The following is an 18,737-nucleotide window of genomic DNA, read 5'->3' as shown; positions in this document are numbered from 1 at the left end:
TGGCCTCTTGCTGATGACCTGTCCTTTTGATATGTCTCTTCAAAATAATAATATAGAGAGATGGGAGAGGAAAAGAACAAACTAAATGTACACATAAACTGTAGGCAGACTTTAGTAGGGAGCTAACAGAGAGGATAAAATGAGCCATCCCTATCCTGCCTGAGGATATAGGAGGAGCCCTGCCCCAGGAGAAGCTGGAATTGAGGAAAAACCCTGGAGTTCTGAGTGGTTCTTAAATCAAGGAGTGGGGGCCTCCAACAACAGCACTGTATTTATTTTTCTCAGGCATCATAACAAAGTACCACAGACTGAGGGTTTAAACGATTTATTTAAAATACATTTATTTAGGGGCACCTGGGTGTCTCAGTCTGTTAAGTGTCTGACTTTGGCTCAGGTCATGATCTCATGGTTTGTGAGTTTGAACCCTGCTTTGGGCTCTGTGCTAACAGCTCAGAGCCTGGAGCCTGCTTCACATTCTGTCTCTCTGCCTCTCCCCTGCTTGCGCCCTGTGTCTCTTTCTCTCCCTCAAATATAAATAAACATTAAAATAAAGAAAATAAATTTATTTATTTTCTAACAGTTCTGGAAGCCAGAAATTCAAGATCAAGTTGTCACCAGGGTTGGTTTCTTCTGAGGACTCTCTCCTTGTCTTGCAGATGGCTGGCTGCCTTATTCCTCTGTTTCACATGATGTTAACTGTGTGTGAAGATGTCTGTGTCCAAATGCTCTCTTCTTATACGGACACCAGTCGTATTGGATTAGAGCCCACCCTAAAGACCTCAATTTAACTTGATTACCTCTTTAATGACCTTATCTCCAAATAAGATTATATCCTGAGGTACTGGGGGTTAGCACATCAGAGTATGAATTTTGGGGGGACAAAATTCACCCCATCACAAGCGTAAATTACCATATAGCTAAAGCATCTGTAAACAAAGTTAAAAGACAGAGGACAAAGTGACAGAGGAAGAGAAAGAAATATTTGTAACATTTACAACACACAAAAAATTCTTATTCAGAATATACATACACAGTTTATGTGAATCAATTAAAAAGTGTAAGCACTCCAATGGAAAAATGGACAAAGAACACGAATAGGAAATTCACAGGAAAGGAATGCAAAATCATCAACATACAGGAAGATTTTCAACTTCACTTATCAGTTTTATGCAAACTGAAACAAAGTGAAGTTTTTTTCAACTATCAGATTGGCACAAATTAAATTAAAAACACTGATAATAAGAAGTCTTGGCAACATGTAAGGAAGTAGAAACTCTCAAATGCTAATGGGAAACATAAATAGGCATGGTGTTACAGAAGGCAGTACCTATTAAAATGTAGAACATGCATATCTTTTAGCCCAGTGTTAAACTTCTAGGAATCAATGTTACCAAAAAAGATGCACACACGCTAAAGGATTTATGTAAGAGGGCTTTTATTTCTGTGAGTGTCAAAAACAATGTAAATGTCCATTCAATGGGAGAGAAGTTAAATACAATCATTATACATCCCCTTCAATGAACACAATATACCCATTAAAGTGAATGAGATGGTCTTACACATCCTGAGATTAAAACAAAGATCATCAAGACAAGGGAAAAAAAAGGAGTAAATTGCAGAACTATATTCTCATGGATCCATTTAATGTTTTTGTAAGTGTGTATTTTTAAAGTAGAAGTAGTACACAGGCAATTTTGTAAAAATGTTTACCAAAATGTGGCCATGCATCAAAGCTTCTCAGTCTTCTGAGACTGGCAGCTATCCTCACGGGAGCCTTGATTGCCCCCAAATGTTTGCTTTAATCAGTGTAATTAGCAGAACATCAATTAGGCTGGAAGACCTAGCAGCCCTGACTTCTTCCACAGCAGTGCCTTCTGTTCTGGCTGCCCTGCTCAGCCCCTTTGGTGACTTAGCTTCCCTCCATAGTGCGGTTCTCTCTCCCTCCATTGCTGTCTGTTTTCCTCATGAACTCTCAAGACCACTATGGACAAATGGGAGGCTCTGGAGCCCTTTGATTTGCTAGGGCTTTGCTCCTGACTGTTGTTCCAAGTCACACTCCTCTTTTTTAAATGGCTCATTGGTGGCTCCAGCTTGTAAACTTTTCTGTTATGCTCCCCAAACTGTATCTCTTCCTGTTTCTCAGTTTACTGAGAATTTCTATTCCCCCCACCAACTCATTAAAGCCAGAAACCTGTGAGTTATCATTGTCCCCATCACTCATGCTTCGTTAACCCTTAGATCCTACAGAGCTGATTCCTAAATGTCTCTCAAATCTGTATCCCTTTCTCTATTTCTACTGCCAGTGCTTCTCACCTGGATATATTTTCACTCCGACCTTTTACCACTCTATCCTCCCTCCATTTGGTAGAGAAAGCTCTGTAAAAATCAAATCTGACCATCTCTTTCACAGCTTAAAATGTTGCTTGTGTCTCATGGCCTACTGGATAGAATCCAAACCCCTTGAAATGGTGTTCAAGGTCCAGTCCTATTCGCCTAGGCCACCAGTCCCTGCATACATGTAGGCACTTCCCATTCCCCTAGCCCTTCATACAACTCTGCATTTTAATAAGTACTTTTCTGTTAAAGGTCATCAGTACATATGTGTTGTTTTTTCCTCCACAGCACCCACTCCTACTTCTTGTTGTACCAGCATCCCAAGAACTATCTGCTTTGCTTCTCAACCCACGTGTGTTTCAGATGAGTGAGTCCAGGCCTCCATCCCCCACTTCAGGACAAGCCAGATCTTTTAGCTTCCCTGTTCCTGGAATTTGAGTTTTGAACATCATAACAGGCTTGATGAGATAGTCCATTTCTGGCTCAGCCCTACTTCCTGAGACTAATTCCTCAGTTTCCCTTTGAATCTATGAGTTGACAATCTTCCTATCAACTCCTTTTTGACATAACCCCCCTAAGTAATTTTCTAATGCTTTTAATCAAAGAAATTTCAGTGAACCCTGCCTTTCTGCAGCAAACTTACTTATCCTTCAGGATCCAAATTAAGTGTCCATTTACTCATTCATTTATTCACCCAACAAATATTTACTCAAAACATACTATAAGTTGGGCATTATGCTAAGTGCTGGGGATATAATCGTAAATTGAACATGTATGGTCTTTGACCATACGGACCTTAAAATATCTCCAAATAAGGGTGCTTGAGTAGCTCAGTCAGTTAAACATCTGACTCTTGGTTTCAGCTCAGGTCATGATCTCATGGATTGTGAGTTCGAGCCGCACATTGGGCTCTGTGCTGACAGCAGGGAGCCTGCTTGGGATTTCTCTCTGTCCCTCCCCAGCTCTCTCTCTCTCTTTCTCAAAAATGAAATAAATAAACATAATAAAAATATCTCTAAATAAACAACTTTTGGGGGATTTCAGGTATAGACTGTAGAGTTAATCATATTCCTCCATTTATCGCATCTTATCAGGGTTGTCATGGGCAATCAGTTAATTACCTCAGATCTACATCCCACAACAGGAAATTATATTCATTTATTAATAAATATTTGTGTTCTTGTGAAAAGTATAGCATAGTTTTGTGAGTGTGTGCTTTTAATTAACACAGAGTATTACATCACATATTTTTGTAATTTTCCAATTTTCTTCATTAAGCATGATGGCATGCCTATATAATTGAGGTGACATAATGGGCCTTAGAAGCAAATGTAAGAATTTTTACTTTTCCTTCTAGTAAAATGGGAGGTCATTTGAAGGTTTTGAGCAGAGAGCAACATGATTTTAACTGATGTTTTACAAGAAAATCCTGCTGTGTTGAGACTGAAATTCAGGAATGCAAGTGTGGAAGCAAGGAGGCCAGTTCAGGGGCTTTGGCAATAATCTATGGGAGATTTGATGGTGGTGTGCACCACCTACATGACAAACTCCTGTGTATAAACAAGAACAAAACCCAAGAGAAATACAACAGGAAACCCTCAAAACTAACAGACAATGTGAAATGCAAATCATTGATAATCAGAGAAATGCAGATGAAAACAACTATATGACATTGAATCTGTTATTCCAGAAAAAATTGTAAAGCTGCGTATTGCCAAGTGTTGGCTGGGACAGAAGGACTTAAAAGTCCTCTTGCACTGTTAATGAGAATATAGAATTGAACACCAGTGTGACACTGCTGAGTTGTTAAGTATACACATACCCATGACCAAGCAATTCAACTTCTGAGAGAAACTTTCATACAGGTTCAAAAGAGAATATGTAGGAAGATGTTCATTGCAGCATTGTTTGTGGCAACAGGGAGTTGAAGGCCATCTAGGTCTCTATCACTGGGTCAATGAAAGGGTAAAATGTGTATCAGGTTTTGTGATAAGCACTTTATATGCATTATCTCATCTTTTCTTCAAAACAACCCTAAGACAGTGGTACTTTTTATTTTTAAGTTTTATTTATTTATTTTGAGAGAGAGGGAGAGAGAGAGAGAGAGATATCTTGTGAGCACAAGCACGAGTGGGGAGGGGCAGAGAGAGAGGGAGAGAGAATCCCAAGCAGGCTTCTCGCTGTAAGCACAGAGCTCTACTGGGGGCTCCATCTCACAAACCGTGAGGTCATGACCTGCGTGGAAACCAAGAGGTGGAGGCTCAATTGACTGAGCTCCCCAAGCTCCCCAAGACAATGTTATATATTTTTTAATTTTTTAAATGTTTATTTATTTTTGGGAGAGAAAGAGAGAGTGAGCGAGCTGGGAAGGGGCAGAGAGGGAGACATAGAATCCGAAGTAGGCTCCAGGCTCGGAGCTGCCAGTACAGAGCCGGACATGGGGCTCGAACTCAGAAACTGCGAGATCATGACCTGAGCCAAAGTCGGACACTTAACCGAGAGCATGCAGCTTTACAGGAGATAAAAGGGAAACTATCCTCCCATGCACACAAACGGCTGCCTATTTTCTGGTACATTTTCCTTAGTGTTCGTTCAAGGCCACTGGGATTCAGGGACTCAACAGCGTACCAGGTACCCCAGCCATCCGGAGTCGTCTGACCCCCGTGGTCTTCCGGATCTTCGCTTTTCCGGGCCCCGGAGGCTTTGGGTTGGCCTGGGTCGTCAGCACCGCGGACAGCGCCACGGGTGCAGGGGCGGGGCGTACACAGTGACGCCACGACGCGCGGAGTCTCGGGGCGCGCGCTCCCGAGCGGCAGGCGCCACAGCGTCACGTGACCCAGGTAATTGGCTGGGCTCGCTGCTCACCCCCTGCGCGCAGTCCCTGACTTGCAGCTTCCAGGACTGCGCTGCCGCGCGGACCCGACGGCCCGGTGAGCGCGGCTGCCTCGCCACTCCGGGTCCCTGCGCCTCCTCTTCTCCTGCCGTCCTGGGGGGCGGCCCCTCTGCTCCCCTGTCCCGGGGCGCCGCTGCACTGGGTCCTGAGCCAGGCCCCGTCGGGGGTGGTGAGAGAGGGAGTGAGCGTGACCTTGGCTCCGCCCTTATCTGGCCAAGGTCTCTCCAAGGACCCCCAGCCCTTCGCGCACGTTCGACCCTGTGAATGCAGTGTTTTGCGTGAAGGAGCGACTTGCTAACGGTGGGGTTTCAGGCATCAGCGTGGGTTCTTCAGCTCAAAGACTGCATACTGTCCATGCTGCCTTTCGTGGCCTTGTGGGGGGAGGGAGGCGGTGTGAGCTGCTGCTCGTCACCCTCAACAGGCCAGGCTTTGGAGGGCTGCCGAGCTGGGGATGGGGAGGGTCCAGCGTTAGGTGCCTGGCGGGACACACCAGGCAGTTTCCAAGTCTGAGGACCTCGTGGGGGCAGGGCCCTTACAGAAAGCTTTAACCAGGGTCTCTGCTTACAGATGAGGAAACTGAGACCGTGAGAGAGGCCGGGAGGGGAGTGAGGTGGCAGTCAGCCTGGGAAGTGCTTCTCCCGTACCCCGAGAGATGTTGGGGGAGACGGGAAGGTGCAGCGGGGTACAATGGGCATAAACCGGACCTTAAGGGCCCCATTCTGACCCCCCTCCACCATGGGCCCAAGCCCGCCCTTGCGTCCCCTTCCCTGCGACTCCTTCCCACACATACCACAGCCTCTTGGAACAGGTCCTGACTACCTTTGTACTTTTATAACCTCTGGGCTTTAGCTCAGGCCCTTTGTCTCTGCCAGTGAAATAAGCACACCCCTCCCTGCCCAGCTTCCTACCTTGGAGTCTGCCTTCTCTTGGGTTCAGCAAACTAGGGAAAAGCCCACCCAGTTCTTAGAATGTGGGGCCAGAGTAGGCCTGCAGCATTGCCAGTCCAGCCTCCATTGCTGCCTGGCTTCAAGGTCTTGGGGAGGGCCCTTCCCCTCTTTGGATCTCTGTTAACTCATCTTAACAATGGACATACTGCAGGAGGAGTCCTCACCAGCACAGCCCAGACAGGGCCTTGCATGTGGGAGGCTTCCTGGACAGCACGTGTGCAGTTGTTCCGGTTGTGGGGTTGGGGGTGGGGATGGTACTGACCTTGTCCCTAGAGAAGAGACCCCCAAGAGTTGCCCCGAGCAACGTACCTGTTATTAGTCCACTGGGGACTGGGCTGGGCAGAGCGTCCACAGCATGCCTGACTGACTCTTTGCTGTCGCCTTCGCCTGGGTGGACAGGACCTGGTAGGGTTAGCTGGGGCTCTGGCTCCAGATACTGAGGTTGGTTCTGTCTCTAGCCCTCCAGGGTTCCTGGGTCCTCAAGCCCTGCTGGGATGGGGGCAGGGGTAGCCAGCTGGCTGCCTTCCTACCAGGCCAGGTGAAGGTCATAGCAGTGTCCAGCAGCCACTCCAGACCATTCAGTGTTTGTGACACAGTATTCCTGTACTAGGCCACGCTGGACACAGCCAGTCTTTGTCACTGCCACCCTGAGCCATCCCATTCCCCTGTGAGGGTGGGGGTGGGTGCTGGCAGAGAGAGCACTTCTGGCTGTTGCTATTGGAAAGGGCATGTCATTCTGAGAAATCTGGGTTTACATCCTGACTCTCTAGTGAGGAGGGTACAAGTTCTGGAACCATACTGAGCCCCATCAGTTACCAGTTTCCCTTTTATAACATGGGGATAATCTAAGTGCCCACCACATGAGATTGCTGAGAGGGTTAAATAAGCACAGTGCCTACCCCAGAGTCAGTGCTCACAGTCTGTGTGTTTTTATTTTTATTCCCACAATGGATGGTCTTGGTGTCTGGTTTCCTTTGCCTTAGAATGGGGATGATAGAGCTTCTTGGCTTGTTTAGATTCTTCTGATGTTCTAGGCCAGTATGTCCTATGTCTCTCCATCATCGCCCAGAGCCGTAAGGGCAGGGTCAGCCCTGTATTTGCCTAGGGACAGTCAGTGGTAGAGCAGGGGTTGGGACCCTGGCACTCTGATCCCAGAGCCCATGCCTTGAACCCCAACCCAGCACCTGGAGAGGTGCTGTTCTAGGGAGATCTAGCCCCTAATGGCCCTTGCTCTGGAACCTGGACTCATCAGCTGGTGGGGGTGGGCATGTGGGAAGCTTGGGGCACTTGGGGCTCAGGTTCCAGCTGAACCCACCCCCTTCCTCCCTTCACTGGACTATATTTTTGCTTTTTAATTTTACTCTGTTTAGAGTTCCTGCTGGTTGCCCTGAGGAGCCTACTTTCCCTCGCTTGAGAAGACCACCCTCTTCTCTTTACCGCAAGTGAGTTTGGAAGGGGAGGGAGGAAGCAGGATGGAAGGGCTTGTAGAAGGGCCAGCCAGATAGTTCTGGAGACTTGGTTGAGCTGATGGGTGGGGGTAGGGTGGGGGAATCCTGTCTAGGGGCATTGGCTCAGGACCAGATAGGACCTGGGAGTCAGTTTTGCCCCAGAAGGCATGTTTTCTGGGACTGAGCTGTGCAAGGGGAAGCAGGCTCCTGCTTGTGTGGCCTCTGGTGGGGTGGCTCTGGTGTTGCACCCCACTTACAGGCTGGGATTCTCTGGGCAGAAGCGTGTTGGTGAGGATTCAGGGGAAGCTGTTCTGTGTCCAGGCAGTACTAGGCTGGAGCAGAGGAGGGGCCTCTGCTCACACTGGTGGAGATGGGGGTAGGGGAACGGAGGTCCTACTTTACAAATCCTGTGTATGGGGAGGTGGCCTTAGTGGACCCTGCCAAGCTCCCATATTGCCTGGAGAGGGAGCCCCAGGGCTTGCCACTGTGACCGCTTCTGGTCACAGGGACCAGAGACCCAGCAGTGCCATGGGCCCCCTGAGATGGTGTAGCTCAGTCAGCCCTCCTTTCTTCAGGCTTTTTCCCGAGAAGCCATGGTACACCCAGCCCATGAAGGACTCCCCTGCTCGAGTTCCAGGGTGGCCAACTGTGTGGCTCGCTCCTTCTTGGGTGTACTGCCTGCACATGCCCTGTGACCCACACAGTGGGCTCTAGGACCTTGGCTGAGTGCTCCCTTTGGTAGGACCCTGGTGATAGTTGCTATATCAGGCTTAGGGGGATAGCAGAGAGGGAATGTGGGCTGGGTGGGTGGGCTCAGCAAGACTGGGGCTCAGAATGCTGAATAGCTGTTGGTGAAGTTAATTGAGCTGTGACCTACCACTAGGCAGTGAATCCAGGACTCCTGGCAGACTGTTCCATTTTCTCCTCTGTCTCATCAATGCCTAGCTCAGGGCCCCCTGCCCAGTAGAACCAAAAATACCAGATGAGTGAATGGTGGCTGCCAGAGCCTTTGTTCTGGTCCTGTGGTTTTTACCTCTCCCTCATTGCCTGTGTCCAGAATGAGTCAGCTGAGGCTGCTGCCATCCCGGCTTGGGGCACAGGCCTCGAGGCTCCTGGCCCCACATGATATCCAGATGTTCAGCCGGCGCAGCAGGTCGTCTGGGCCACCGGCCCCCTTCCCAAGCAGCAAACGTGGAGGCAGCTCCAGTTACATGGAGGAGATGTACTTCGCCTGGTTGGAAAACCCCCAGAGTGTCCACAAGGTCAGCACCCCCTCTCCGCCCGCTGTGGAGGGGGGAAGCTCCTGGAGCTGGGCTGTGGAGGGAGCGGTGACGAGAAGCAGCTTGCCTGCTGTCTGATCTTGGACAGGTTTCTTTGCCTCCATCGTCCCGGTTTATAAAAGCCTTGGCCTTGGTGTTGGGTGAGGAGAGTCTGTTGCTTTCCTGTTTCGGAACCAGCCAGTAGGTGGTAGTCTGGCCTGAGAAGCCTTGAGCCTGTCCTGCTCAGCTGCACCTGGTCTGAGATCTGCCCCTGCCCCCTGGTCATGCTGTGCTGTTTCCAGGTGGCTCTTTGTTATGTAGTTAGGGGCCTAAGTGTTTATACATGCACTGAGCTGACAAAATAAATACCTGCTGATGGTAAGAAAAAATAAATAAATAAAAAATCAGATGACAGGGCAAAAAGGGAGAAGTGAAGCTGCTCTTCTCTTGACTCATTTTCCTCAGAGGAAAGTGATCACATGATTCAAAAACCAGAAGTGTGAAGTTACGCAGTAAAAAGGCTCCCCCCCCACCCATCCTCTGTCTGCTCAGCTCCCATCTGTCTGTCCCCCAGTTTATTCCTAGTTTCTTCTGTATCCTTTCAGAGAGTTTCTTTAGGTAATTTTTTTGCGAGTATAACTCAGTTTCCCTCCCTTCACACAAAAGCAACATGTAACATCCGTGGCTTTGCTCCAGCCTTCTTCTCTTAGCACACAACTCCAAGATTTTCCATGTCACTGCATCAAGAGCCTCATTGTTCTTTTTCCCAGCTGTGTAGTATTCCATTGTATGGATGTGCCACGCCTGTCCCCACTGACAGTATCTGGCTCATTTCCAGTCCCTGGCTGTCACGACCAGTGCTCCCGTGCATCATTTCATACATTTGTCATCTTGTACATTGCAGCTCTCTGGAGGATAAATTCCCCCAAGTGGAATCATTGGGTCACAGAGGATCTGTGTATATAATTCTGTTGGGCCTTGCCAAATTGCTTTCCAGAGGGCTTGTGCCACTTGGTCTTTTGAAGAAGGGTGTGAATAAAACACTTGTGTTCTAGAACATGGAGGTGCTTAGGCATATGCGTATCTGCTTTTGGCTTCTACATGAATAGTACACTTTTTTTTAAATATATACATTTTTTAAGTTTATTTATTTAGAGAGAGTACAAGTGCTAGCAAGAGGGGCAGAGAGAGAGAGAGAGAGAGAGAGAGAGAGAGAGAGAATCCCAAATAGGCTCTGCTCTGTCAACGCAGAGCCCAATATGGGGCTCAAACTCATGAGCCACCATGAGATCATGACCTGAGCCAAAATCAAGAGCCGGATACTTAACTGACTGAGCCACCCAGGTGGCCTCTGCTTGGTTCACTTTATAGTTACATATCTTGGTGATATTCTACCTGTTCCACAATAATAAATGCACCTTATTTTTTTTAAGACTGCATTATCTTCCAGAACCTAAATGTACCATCATCTATCTAACCTGTGTCCTATTGGTCACCACTTAGATTTTTTTAAGGTTTTATTTTTATTTATTTTCATTTTTAAGTAATCTCTGTACCCAACGTGGGGCTCAGACTTACAACCCCAAGATCAAGAGTCACATGCTTCACCAACTGAGCCAGCCAGGTGCCCCTAGATTTTTTGTTTACATTGTCATTTTTTAAAAAAATGTTTATTTATTTTTGAGACAATGCAAGAGTCAGAGTGCAAGCAGCAGAGGGGCAGACAGAGGGAGACACAGAATCTGAAGCAGGCTCCAGGCTCTGAGCTGTCAGCACAGAGCCCAATGCAGGGCTTGAACCTACAGACCGTGAGATTATGACCTGAGCTGAAGTCGGACGCTTAGCCAACTGAACCACCCAGGCGCCCCTACATTGTCATTTTTGTGAACAATCCTGTAGGGAACATCCTTGTATGTATATCTAGGCACTCCTGTATAAATACATTTCTAGCAGTGGAAATGCTGGTTCAAAAGATACATTCATTGAAAATATTGAGAGGGCCTACCTGCCTAATTGCCCTCCTGCCAACCCACAATGTGTGAAGACATGTTTCCCCCAAGGGCTAGAAGCCCCTTTCACGCCTGAAGCCCCTGAGTCACAAGTTAGAGCCTTCCCCCAACAGCCTTCCAAGCTGGGGACTGAAGAGATCCAGGCTTTAGGTTGGAGGGTCCTGGGCTGGTTGCAAGGGGTTTTCTCGGCAGGGTTCTGGGAAGGCCCAAAGAGCTATGGTGGTGAGAGAACACCCAGCACCCGCTGGGGACCCCAACCGGGACCACCCCCCACTCCTCCCGGACCCTGACATGGCTGTTTTCTTGCCTCTTCCCAGTCCTGGGACAGCTTCTTCCGGAAAGCCAGTGAGGAAGCCGCCTGTGACCCCGCTCAGTCACGGTTCCCTGAGAGCAGGCCATCAATCTCGAGCCGGACCAAGACCAGCAAGCTGGTGGAGGACCACCTAGCTGTGCAGTCCCTGATCCGGGCCTACCAGGTAAGTGACTGGGAGGGCCCAGGTTTCGAGGCTGGATTGGCTTCTGGGATATGGCCAGGTGCTGACGGGAAGGGGACTGGCTCAGCTCCAGAGTCACCTTCCCCAGAGATTCCTTCTCTGAGTCCTCTGTTGGGTGGCTCTCACTCCTCTGCTTACTCGCTGTCCGTTACTGTTTATGTCATTAACCACCCCCTGGTATTTTTTGTGCATACTGGTATTTTGTTTGTTGGTGGTCTTTCTTAATGGAGTGCGGTCTCAGAAACCACTATGCCCCAGGCTTCCAGAGGAGTACTTAGTAAGTAATCAGTTTCAGTAAATGTTGAATGAAAGTTGAATAGATTGACCCTTGTTAATAATGTCTGTTTTCTCTTCTTTAAAAAAATTTTTTTAAATGTTTACTTACATAAATAAACATTATGTATGAGAGAGAGCAAGAGTGCATAAGCGGGGGAGGGGCAGAGAGAGAGAGGGAGACACAGAATCTGAAGCAGGCTCTGAGCTGTCAGTGCAAAGCCCGACGTGGGACTCAAACTCAAGAACTGTGAGATCATGACCTGAGCCAAAGTTGGATGCTTAACCGACTGAGCCACCCAGGTGCCCCTTCTGTTTTCTCTTCTTGACTGAGCATTCCAACAGGACTGAGACTGACATACAGCAGGTACCTAATTAGGGTTTACGGAATGAATGGATGGATAGTTCAGTAAGCAGCACTTCCTCTATCAGCTGCTCTGTTCTGGAGACTTAGGCTCTTCCCTGCTGGGTCCCCAGCGCCCCTGCTCTGACAAAGCATCTTGATGACGTTCCATATTCTTGGTCTTGACTGAACAGGACTAATTGGAGGGCTGCTCTGGGTGTTCCTTCCATAACAAGTGTAATCATTTGGGATCTCTCTGGGAATCTGGCTGAAAGTGTTTCATGAGAGAAACATGTCAGGCAGACATGCTGAAGGAAGGGCAAGGGCGTCCCAGGGCCCTTGGCAGAGACTCCGTGGGAAGGAGCAGCAAGCCACCGCAGGAGCTGGGGGAGGAGGAGGCTTTAGCAAATGGAAAAGGTGCCTTGCCTCTGAATGAGGCGCTCTGTGGGGTGGCAGCTGCACTTCCTGTGCACCAGTTATGCTGGGAGGGAAGCGGGAGGTGAGCAGGCCTGAGGACCCATGAATTGTGGGCCACTTGCAAGCAAACAGTAATAATTGTTCTTCTTGACTGGCTGAAAGAGCCAGAAAATGATCTAGCCGTTGACTTTGAAAACCAAGAGGAAAGAATGTAAAACTCCACATAACATACAAGATAGCATTGGTGCGGCTCAAGGGCCTTATTCTCCAACCACCGTTCCCAGCTCTTCAGCTGCTCTGTGTTCTTCAGCCGAGACTAAGCACTGGAGTCCTTCCAGCGGAGTAGTGTCTGGATTCAGGCATGTTACTGTGTATTTGTAGGGTAAAAATCTGCCAAAGGTTATGCCTGATGTGAGCAAGTTCCCACTGGGTGGGCTGCAGCTCCTCACAGCCCTGGAGGAGGCAGAGTTATTGTTTTGCTCATCTACACACAGTACTGAAAAATCCTCAGACTTATTATTAAGAACATTTTCAAACATATAAGAGGTAGAAGAATTGTGTCTCAAACCCCACACCCATAAATACAGGGCCAGTCTTGATTCCTCTGTTAACCACCTCTGGCCCTCACCTGTTGGCCCTTGAGGATTTTGAAGCAAGTCCTGGACATACCATTTCATTCACCAGACATTTTAGGATGGATTTCTGTAGGTAAGGCTCTTGAAAAATGTACCATGATAGCACCGTCACACCTAAAAATGTTAACAATCACCCTTAATGTCATCAGATATGCAGTTGGTATTCATGTTTGCCTGTTTGTCTACAGATTCCTCTCTGTTTTTGTGTTTGCCATTTTTATTTATTTATTTATTTATTTATTTATTTATTTATTTATTTATTTATTTATTATGTGGAACAAACCAGGTTGTTTGTGCTGTAGAGTTTTCCTGAGTCTGGATTGTGCTGATTGCATCCCCATGGTGTCACTTCATCTGTCCCTTTGTCCCATGTAATTTCTATAAATTGGTAATTAGATCTAGAAGCTTTATCCAATATAGATTTAATTTTTTTGTTTCAAAATCAGCTTCCTGGTGGTGATGGGTACTTCATCAGTCAGCAGCTTTGGATGATTATTTCCTGGACACATTAATTCATTAGGAGTGGTAAAAATGGTGATGATATTCTAATTCTACTTTTGTTTCTTTGTTTATTACCTGAAGTACTTCTGTCAGGAGAAACTTACCTTTGTCAGCTCCACTTCTCCTGAGGTGCAAATTGTATAGGAAAGGCAAGATCAATGCTTGATTTTCAAAAGTATGACATGGTTCCTTAGTGTACTCCAAAGGTGGCCAATGAAGGTTTTTCTTATTATTTAGTATGATATGAATGTGTGAATTTAAACCTATTTGATGAATTATTTATTTAATTTTAATGTTCATTTATTTCTGAGAGAGAGACAGCATGAGTGAGGGAAGGGCAGAGAGAGAGGGAGACAACAGCATCTGAAGTAGGCTCCAGCCTCTGAGCTGTCAGCACAGAGCCCAATGCAGGGCTTGAACCCATGAACCGTGAGATCACGACCTGAGCTGAGGTTGGATGCTTAACTGACTGAGCCACCCAGGTGCCCCTATTTGATGAGTTTTAATCTGTTATAGATACCATCCTTCTCATTGTCAAAATGTGTCCTTATTCCCTGCCCCAGCAGTGTTTGAGGACCCCTTTCTTACCTGGTATGACAAGATGCTCTGAGCTTATCTTGTACATTTCTGTCTAGCACTGGACCAGCCAGTTCTTCACGGAGTGCTGGGAGGGTCACTGCTATGGTCTGGTCATGACTTCTGGGCCTTTTCAGTGGTTAGAGCCAGGAAATATGTGTTGTTTTTTTTAAGATTTTTTTTTTAAAGTTTATTTATTTATTTTGAGAGAGAAAGAGAGGAGAGAGAGAATCCCAAACAGGCTTTGCACTGTCAGCATGGTGCCCAGCAAGGCTCGAACCCACAAACTGTGAGATCATGACCTGAGCTGGAGTCAAGAGTCAGATGCTTAACAGATTGAATCACCCAGGTGCCCCTAACAGACAACACATTTATGGGTTTATACTGATGTTTCCAGATACTCCAAATGCAGGACTTAAGGTTTGTTCTTGACCTCATCAATCTTATGTCAGTGTCTTCTTTTAAAGATGCCAGAAATAGGGGCGCCTGGGTGGCTCAGTCGGTTAAGCGGCCGACTTCGGCTCAGGTCATGATCTCATAGTCCATGAGTTTGAGCTCCGCATCGGGCTCTGTGCTGACAGTTCAGAGCCTGGAGCCTGTTTCCGATTCTGTGTTTCCCTCTCTCTGACCCTCCCCCATTCATGCTCTGTCTCTCTCTGTCTCAAAAATAAATAAACGTGGGGAGCCTGGGTGGCTCAGTTGGTTAAGCGTCTGACTTCGGCTCAGGTCATGATCTCACGGTTCGTGAGTTCAGGCCCCGTGTCGGGCTCTGTCCTGATGGCTCGGAGCCTGGAGCCTGTTTCGGATTCTGTGTCTTCCTCTCTCTCTAGCCCTCTCCCGTTCATGCTCTGTCTCTCTCTGTCTCAAAAATAAATAAACGTTAAAAAAAATAAATAAAAATAAATAAACATTAAAAAAATTAAAAAAAAAAAAAAAGATGCCAGAAATAGAGGTCTGAAAGACATCAATACAACGACTATTTGATTTTCCCACAGCCTGCACACTGTGGTTTTAAAATATAATTCTACTGCTGCCACTATTGATTGGTACTAGAAATGAATTTATAATATTTTTTTCCTGGAGTTCTGTTTGTCTGTTGGAGACATTCTGTTAGTCAGTTGTGTAGTTATGCCACCAATGGATGCATGAATCCATTGGTTTTGTTTTACTTTAATTTTTAAAACTTCATTTTGTTTTATAGCGATATAAACTATTTACAAGATTCCAAAATCAAATTTTCAAAGCCAAATGTATCCTTAAGAGTCTAGTTTCCATCCCTGGCATTCTACTCTATTCCTTTTATCAGAGATCATGGTTTTTCTTCCTTTATGGTTTTCTTGTTTTATGATGTATTTTTCTAATGCCTATGTTCATTTGTATATATACAAATACATGCAAATGCATATATTTACTTGAATCTTCTCTTTCTTAGATAACGGGTAGTTTGCCACACATACTTTTCTGTAATTTTTTTTTTTTTTTTGCTTAACAGTATTTTGGGGAGGCTACTTCCTAGTAGCAAATAGGGATTTTTTTTTTATTACTCTTAACAGCTCTGTAGTACTCCCTGTGGGGATTTCGCATATCCACACGCCAGTCTTCTATTGATGGATTGGAAGCTTCTAGAATTTTGCGATTACTAATAGTACTGTAGTGAACACTTTTGTGTATGCATGCTTTCTTATTTTTGAAAGTGGCATGATGTACTTTTAAGCCGAGTGGAGCTCCTGCCCACCTTAGTGGTCATGGCGAAGGCAGCGTGCAGTGGCTGGGTGCTGGAGACATGTGGAAAGTTGAAATTCTGAAGTGGGAAATGAGGGGCCAGGGCCCAGAACTTTGCTTTTGGTGAGGGTGTGTCCGTCTGGGTCCCAGCCTGGCCCTGACCTTTTTCCCCTTCTCCCAGATTCGAGGCCACCATGTGGCCCAGCTGGACCCCCTGGGCATTCTGGATGCAGACCTGGACTCCTTTGTGCCCTCGGACTTAATCACAACCATCGATAAACTGGGTGAGAGTTCATATTGCTCTGGCAGTGCCGGGGCCGGCTGGTGGTGCCTGTGGCCCTTTGAGGGGCTCTGAGATAGCTTGCCTCCAGGGCCTGGGGTCCAGCAATCAGCCCCAGAAGCTTTCTTCTGACCTTTGCCCGGCTACCTCATATGCTCTTCCCTCATCCCTAGCCCGTGCACTATGTTCAGCAAGCTTGTGTCCCAGCCTACCCTTGTGGTACAGGCTGGGTTCTTTTACCCCTCTGCACCCTGCAGACAGAGTCCTTGAGCTTTAGGCTGGAACTGGTGGGAGAGTGCCGGGGGCACTGTTGGAAGGTCTGGGGATATGGCTGGGCCCCACCTGGCCTGATCCCTCTCTCCTCCCCTCTGCTCCCTGGGCTGTGTGTATCTCCTCAGCGTTCTATGACCTGCGGGAGGCTGACCTAGATAAGGAGTTCCAGCTGCCCACGACCACCTTCATCGGGGGATCTGAGCATACCCTGTCTCTGCGGGAGATCATTCGGCGCCTGGAGGTGAGCACATACAAGTGTGTCAGGCACACTTGCCGGCTGTCTCTGGAGTGTGCTAGAGGGAGGGAGGATGCTGCCTTTTGTATTGCAGATGCTGGGACCGTTGCCCCTCTTCCTGGCTCCTTGTGGAGTCCCCACCTATTCCCCCAGAGCACCTACTGCCAGCACATTGGCCTGGAATTCATGTTCATCAATGACGTGGAGCAGTGCCAGTGGATCCGGCAGAAGTTTGAGACCCCTGGTGTGATGCAGTTCTCCAGTGAGGAGAAGCGGACCCTGCTGGCCCGGCTGGTGCGCTCCATGAGGTCAGGCCCCCGGCACCACGCAGGGTGGCTGCAGTGGTTGGAGGGTCTGCTGCAGGGCCATGAGATGTCCCGGGCCGTGGCTGAGAAACTAGGATAACTGGTAGGGGAAGTCAGGACTGGATGGGCCTCACCCCTGGCCCAGGGGAGGTCCATAGGAGCATCAGGGGCCAGGTGGCAGGGATGGGCTCCAGGAGAACATGACAGCAGGGGCAGAAGTGGCAGAAAGTGGCTGAGGGAGTTTGGGCAGAAAGGTTCCCTACATGGAGCGAGTGTAGCAGTGCTTCCTTGCAGGTGGGGCACCACCTGGCTGTGCCCACTGGCTGTCCGAAGCTGGGTCCAGGGCTGGCAGGGGCCTAGAAGAGAGCGGGGCTCAGCTGCTGGGTGCAGAGTGGATGTGTGGTGGTGAGGTACAGGATGGAATTTGAGCTGAGTGCTGAGGAGGTCTTTGTGTCATGGAAAGGGCGGAGTGTGTGTGTGTGTGTGTGCGCGCGTGTGCGTGCATGTGTGCATGCACAGGACTATGGGCTGGGAGCAGGGGGAGATGGGTTATTGGAACAGTCTGACTGGAAGGGGGAGGGGGGTAACAGCTGGGGATGCGTGCAAGCAGAGGTCTTTATTTAGGCTGGGGGGATGCCCAGTCTCCTTCTGGCCTATGCTCCTGGTTGGTGGATTTTGATGGCAGGTCCTGACTGCAGAGGAAGGTGATGTTGCTGCTCCCTCTGCCCCGGGCATCCAGCTGTGGCCCTCATCAACAGCCTCTGTGACCCCCAGCCTCTCCATCCTTTCCCTTCTCTCCCCAAGCAGGTTTGAAGACTTCCTGGCCCGGAAATGGTCCTCGGAGAAGCGATTTGGCCTGGAGGGCTGTGAGGTCATGATTCCTGCCCTCAAGACCATCATAGACAAATCCAGTGAGATGGGGATCGAGAATGTCATCCTGGGGATGCCACATAGGTGGGTCCCCTTCCTGCTCCTCCACAGCCCATGTCTTCTCCAGGCCCAGCAGAATGAGATGGAAGGGAGGGGATGAAAATCAGAGCAGGGGTTTTGGGGGAACCTGAGGCAGGATGGCCTAGAAAGTTCTCAGAGTCGCTGGGCCCCAGGGCCTGCTCAGCACAGAGTCAGGCCCTTGGCCAAAGCCACATGGAGGCAGGGACTAACCAGGTTTGCTCAGACTCAGTTTTTCTCTCCCCATGTTGCCGCTGTCCCCAGGAGGGTCAGGATTTCAGAAAAGGGGTGTCATACCTCTGGGGGTTCCTGTGGACAAGGAGATGTGGAGGGTTATATCCCAGGGAAGTGAGGGCAGGGCCTGGGCAGGTGGCCGTGGGTTGGCACCCTCTGGAGGGGGATCTCTGGAGGCGAGCTGAGGGCTTTTCCCCTGGCTGCAAGCTGACTGCATGTTTCCCTGAGACCTTGATAGACTTGGAAGGCTGGCCTGGCAGCTGGGCGGTTACCTCTGAGCTAGAGCCTATGGACTAGTGAGGAATACGGCCTGGGGACAGAGACCAAGGTGACCAGGGGTCCTGTGGAATGTGGCATAAGAGGACATGCAGAGCAGTCTCAGGGGCAAAGCTCCAGCATTTCCTGCGACTGTCTCCACCTGCTTGTGGGTGGGCCAGTCCTGGGCCGCACTAGCACGGGGGGTGGCTAGGTGTCCAGATGCGGTGTGAGAGGGTCTCCCTCCTGTGGGCTGGCTGCCAGGAGCCTGGGGTTTGTCTGTGATGGCTCCTTGCTCTGAGGGGCCCAGAAATGCCCAGTGTCTCATCAGAGGGTCAGGAAGAGCTGGCTCAGTG

General features: G+C 48.6%; 1 protein-coding gene across 3 annotated transcripts in view; it reads left to right on the top strand.

Moving 5' to 3' along the window:
- Positions 1-5,133: 5,133 nt before the first annotated feature.
- Positions 5,134-18,737, top strand: part of OGDHL (oxoglutarate dehydrogenase L) — a 29,409-nt gene continuing 15,805 nt past the window's right edge. For 2 of the 3 annotated variants that reach the window (XM_053207184.1, XM_015088012.3), the window contains exons 1-8: positions 5,159-5,264; positions 7,545-7,616; positions 8,680-8,884; positions 11,208-11,366; positions 16,033-16,135; positions 16,530-16,645; positions 16,793-16,947; positions 17,752-17,898. In XM_053207184.1, the coding sequence (XP_053063159.1) occupies positions 8,681-8,884; positions 11,208-11,366; positions 16,033-16,135; positions 16,530-16,645; positions 16,793-16,947; positions 17,752-17,898 (884 nt within the window). In that variant the 5' untranslated portion in view covers positions 5,159-5,264; positions 7,545-7,616; position 8,680. Of the gene's footprint in view, positions 5,265-7,544; positions 7,617-8,679; positions 8,885-11,207; positions 11,367-16,032; positions 16,136-16,529; positions 16,646-16,792; positions 16,948-17,751; positions 17,899-18,737 lie in introns of all 3 variants that reach the window. The other variant, XM_027062544.2, reaches the window with a different exon arrangement.

This window comes from Acinonyx jubatus, chromosome D2 (genome assembly GCF_027475565.1).
Source record: "Acinonyx jubatus isolate Ajub_Pintada_27869175 chromosome D2, VMU_Ajub_asm_v1.0, whole genome shotgun sequence".
NCBI lineage: Eukaryota > Metazoa > Chordata > Mammalia > Carnivora > Felidae > Acinonyx > Acinonyx jubatus.
The sequence above is the reverse complement of the archived record's forward strand: the minus strand, read 5'-3'. Positions and strand labels throughout refer to the sequence as shown.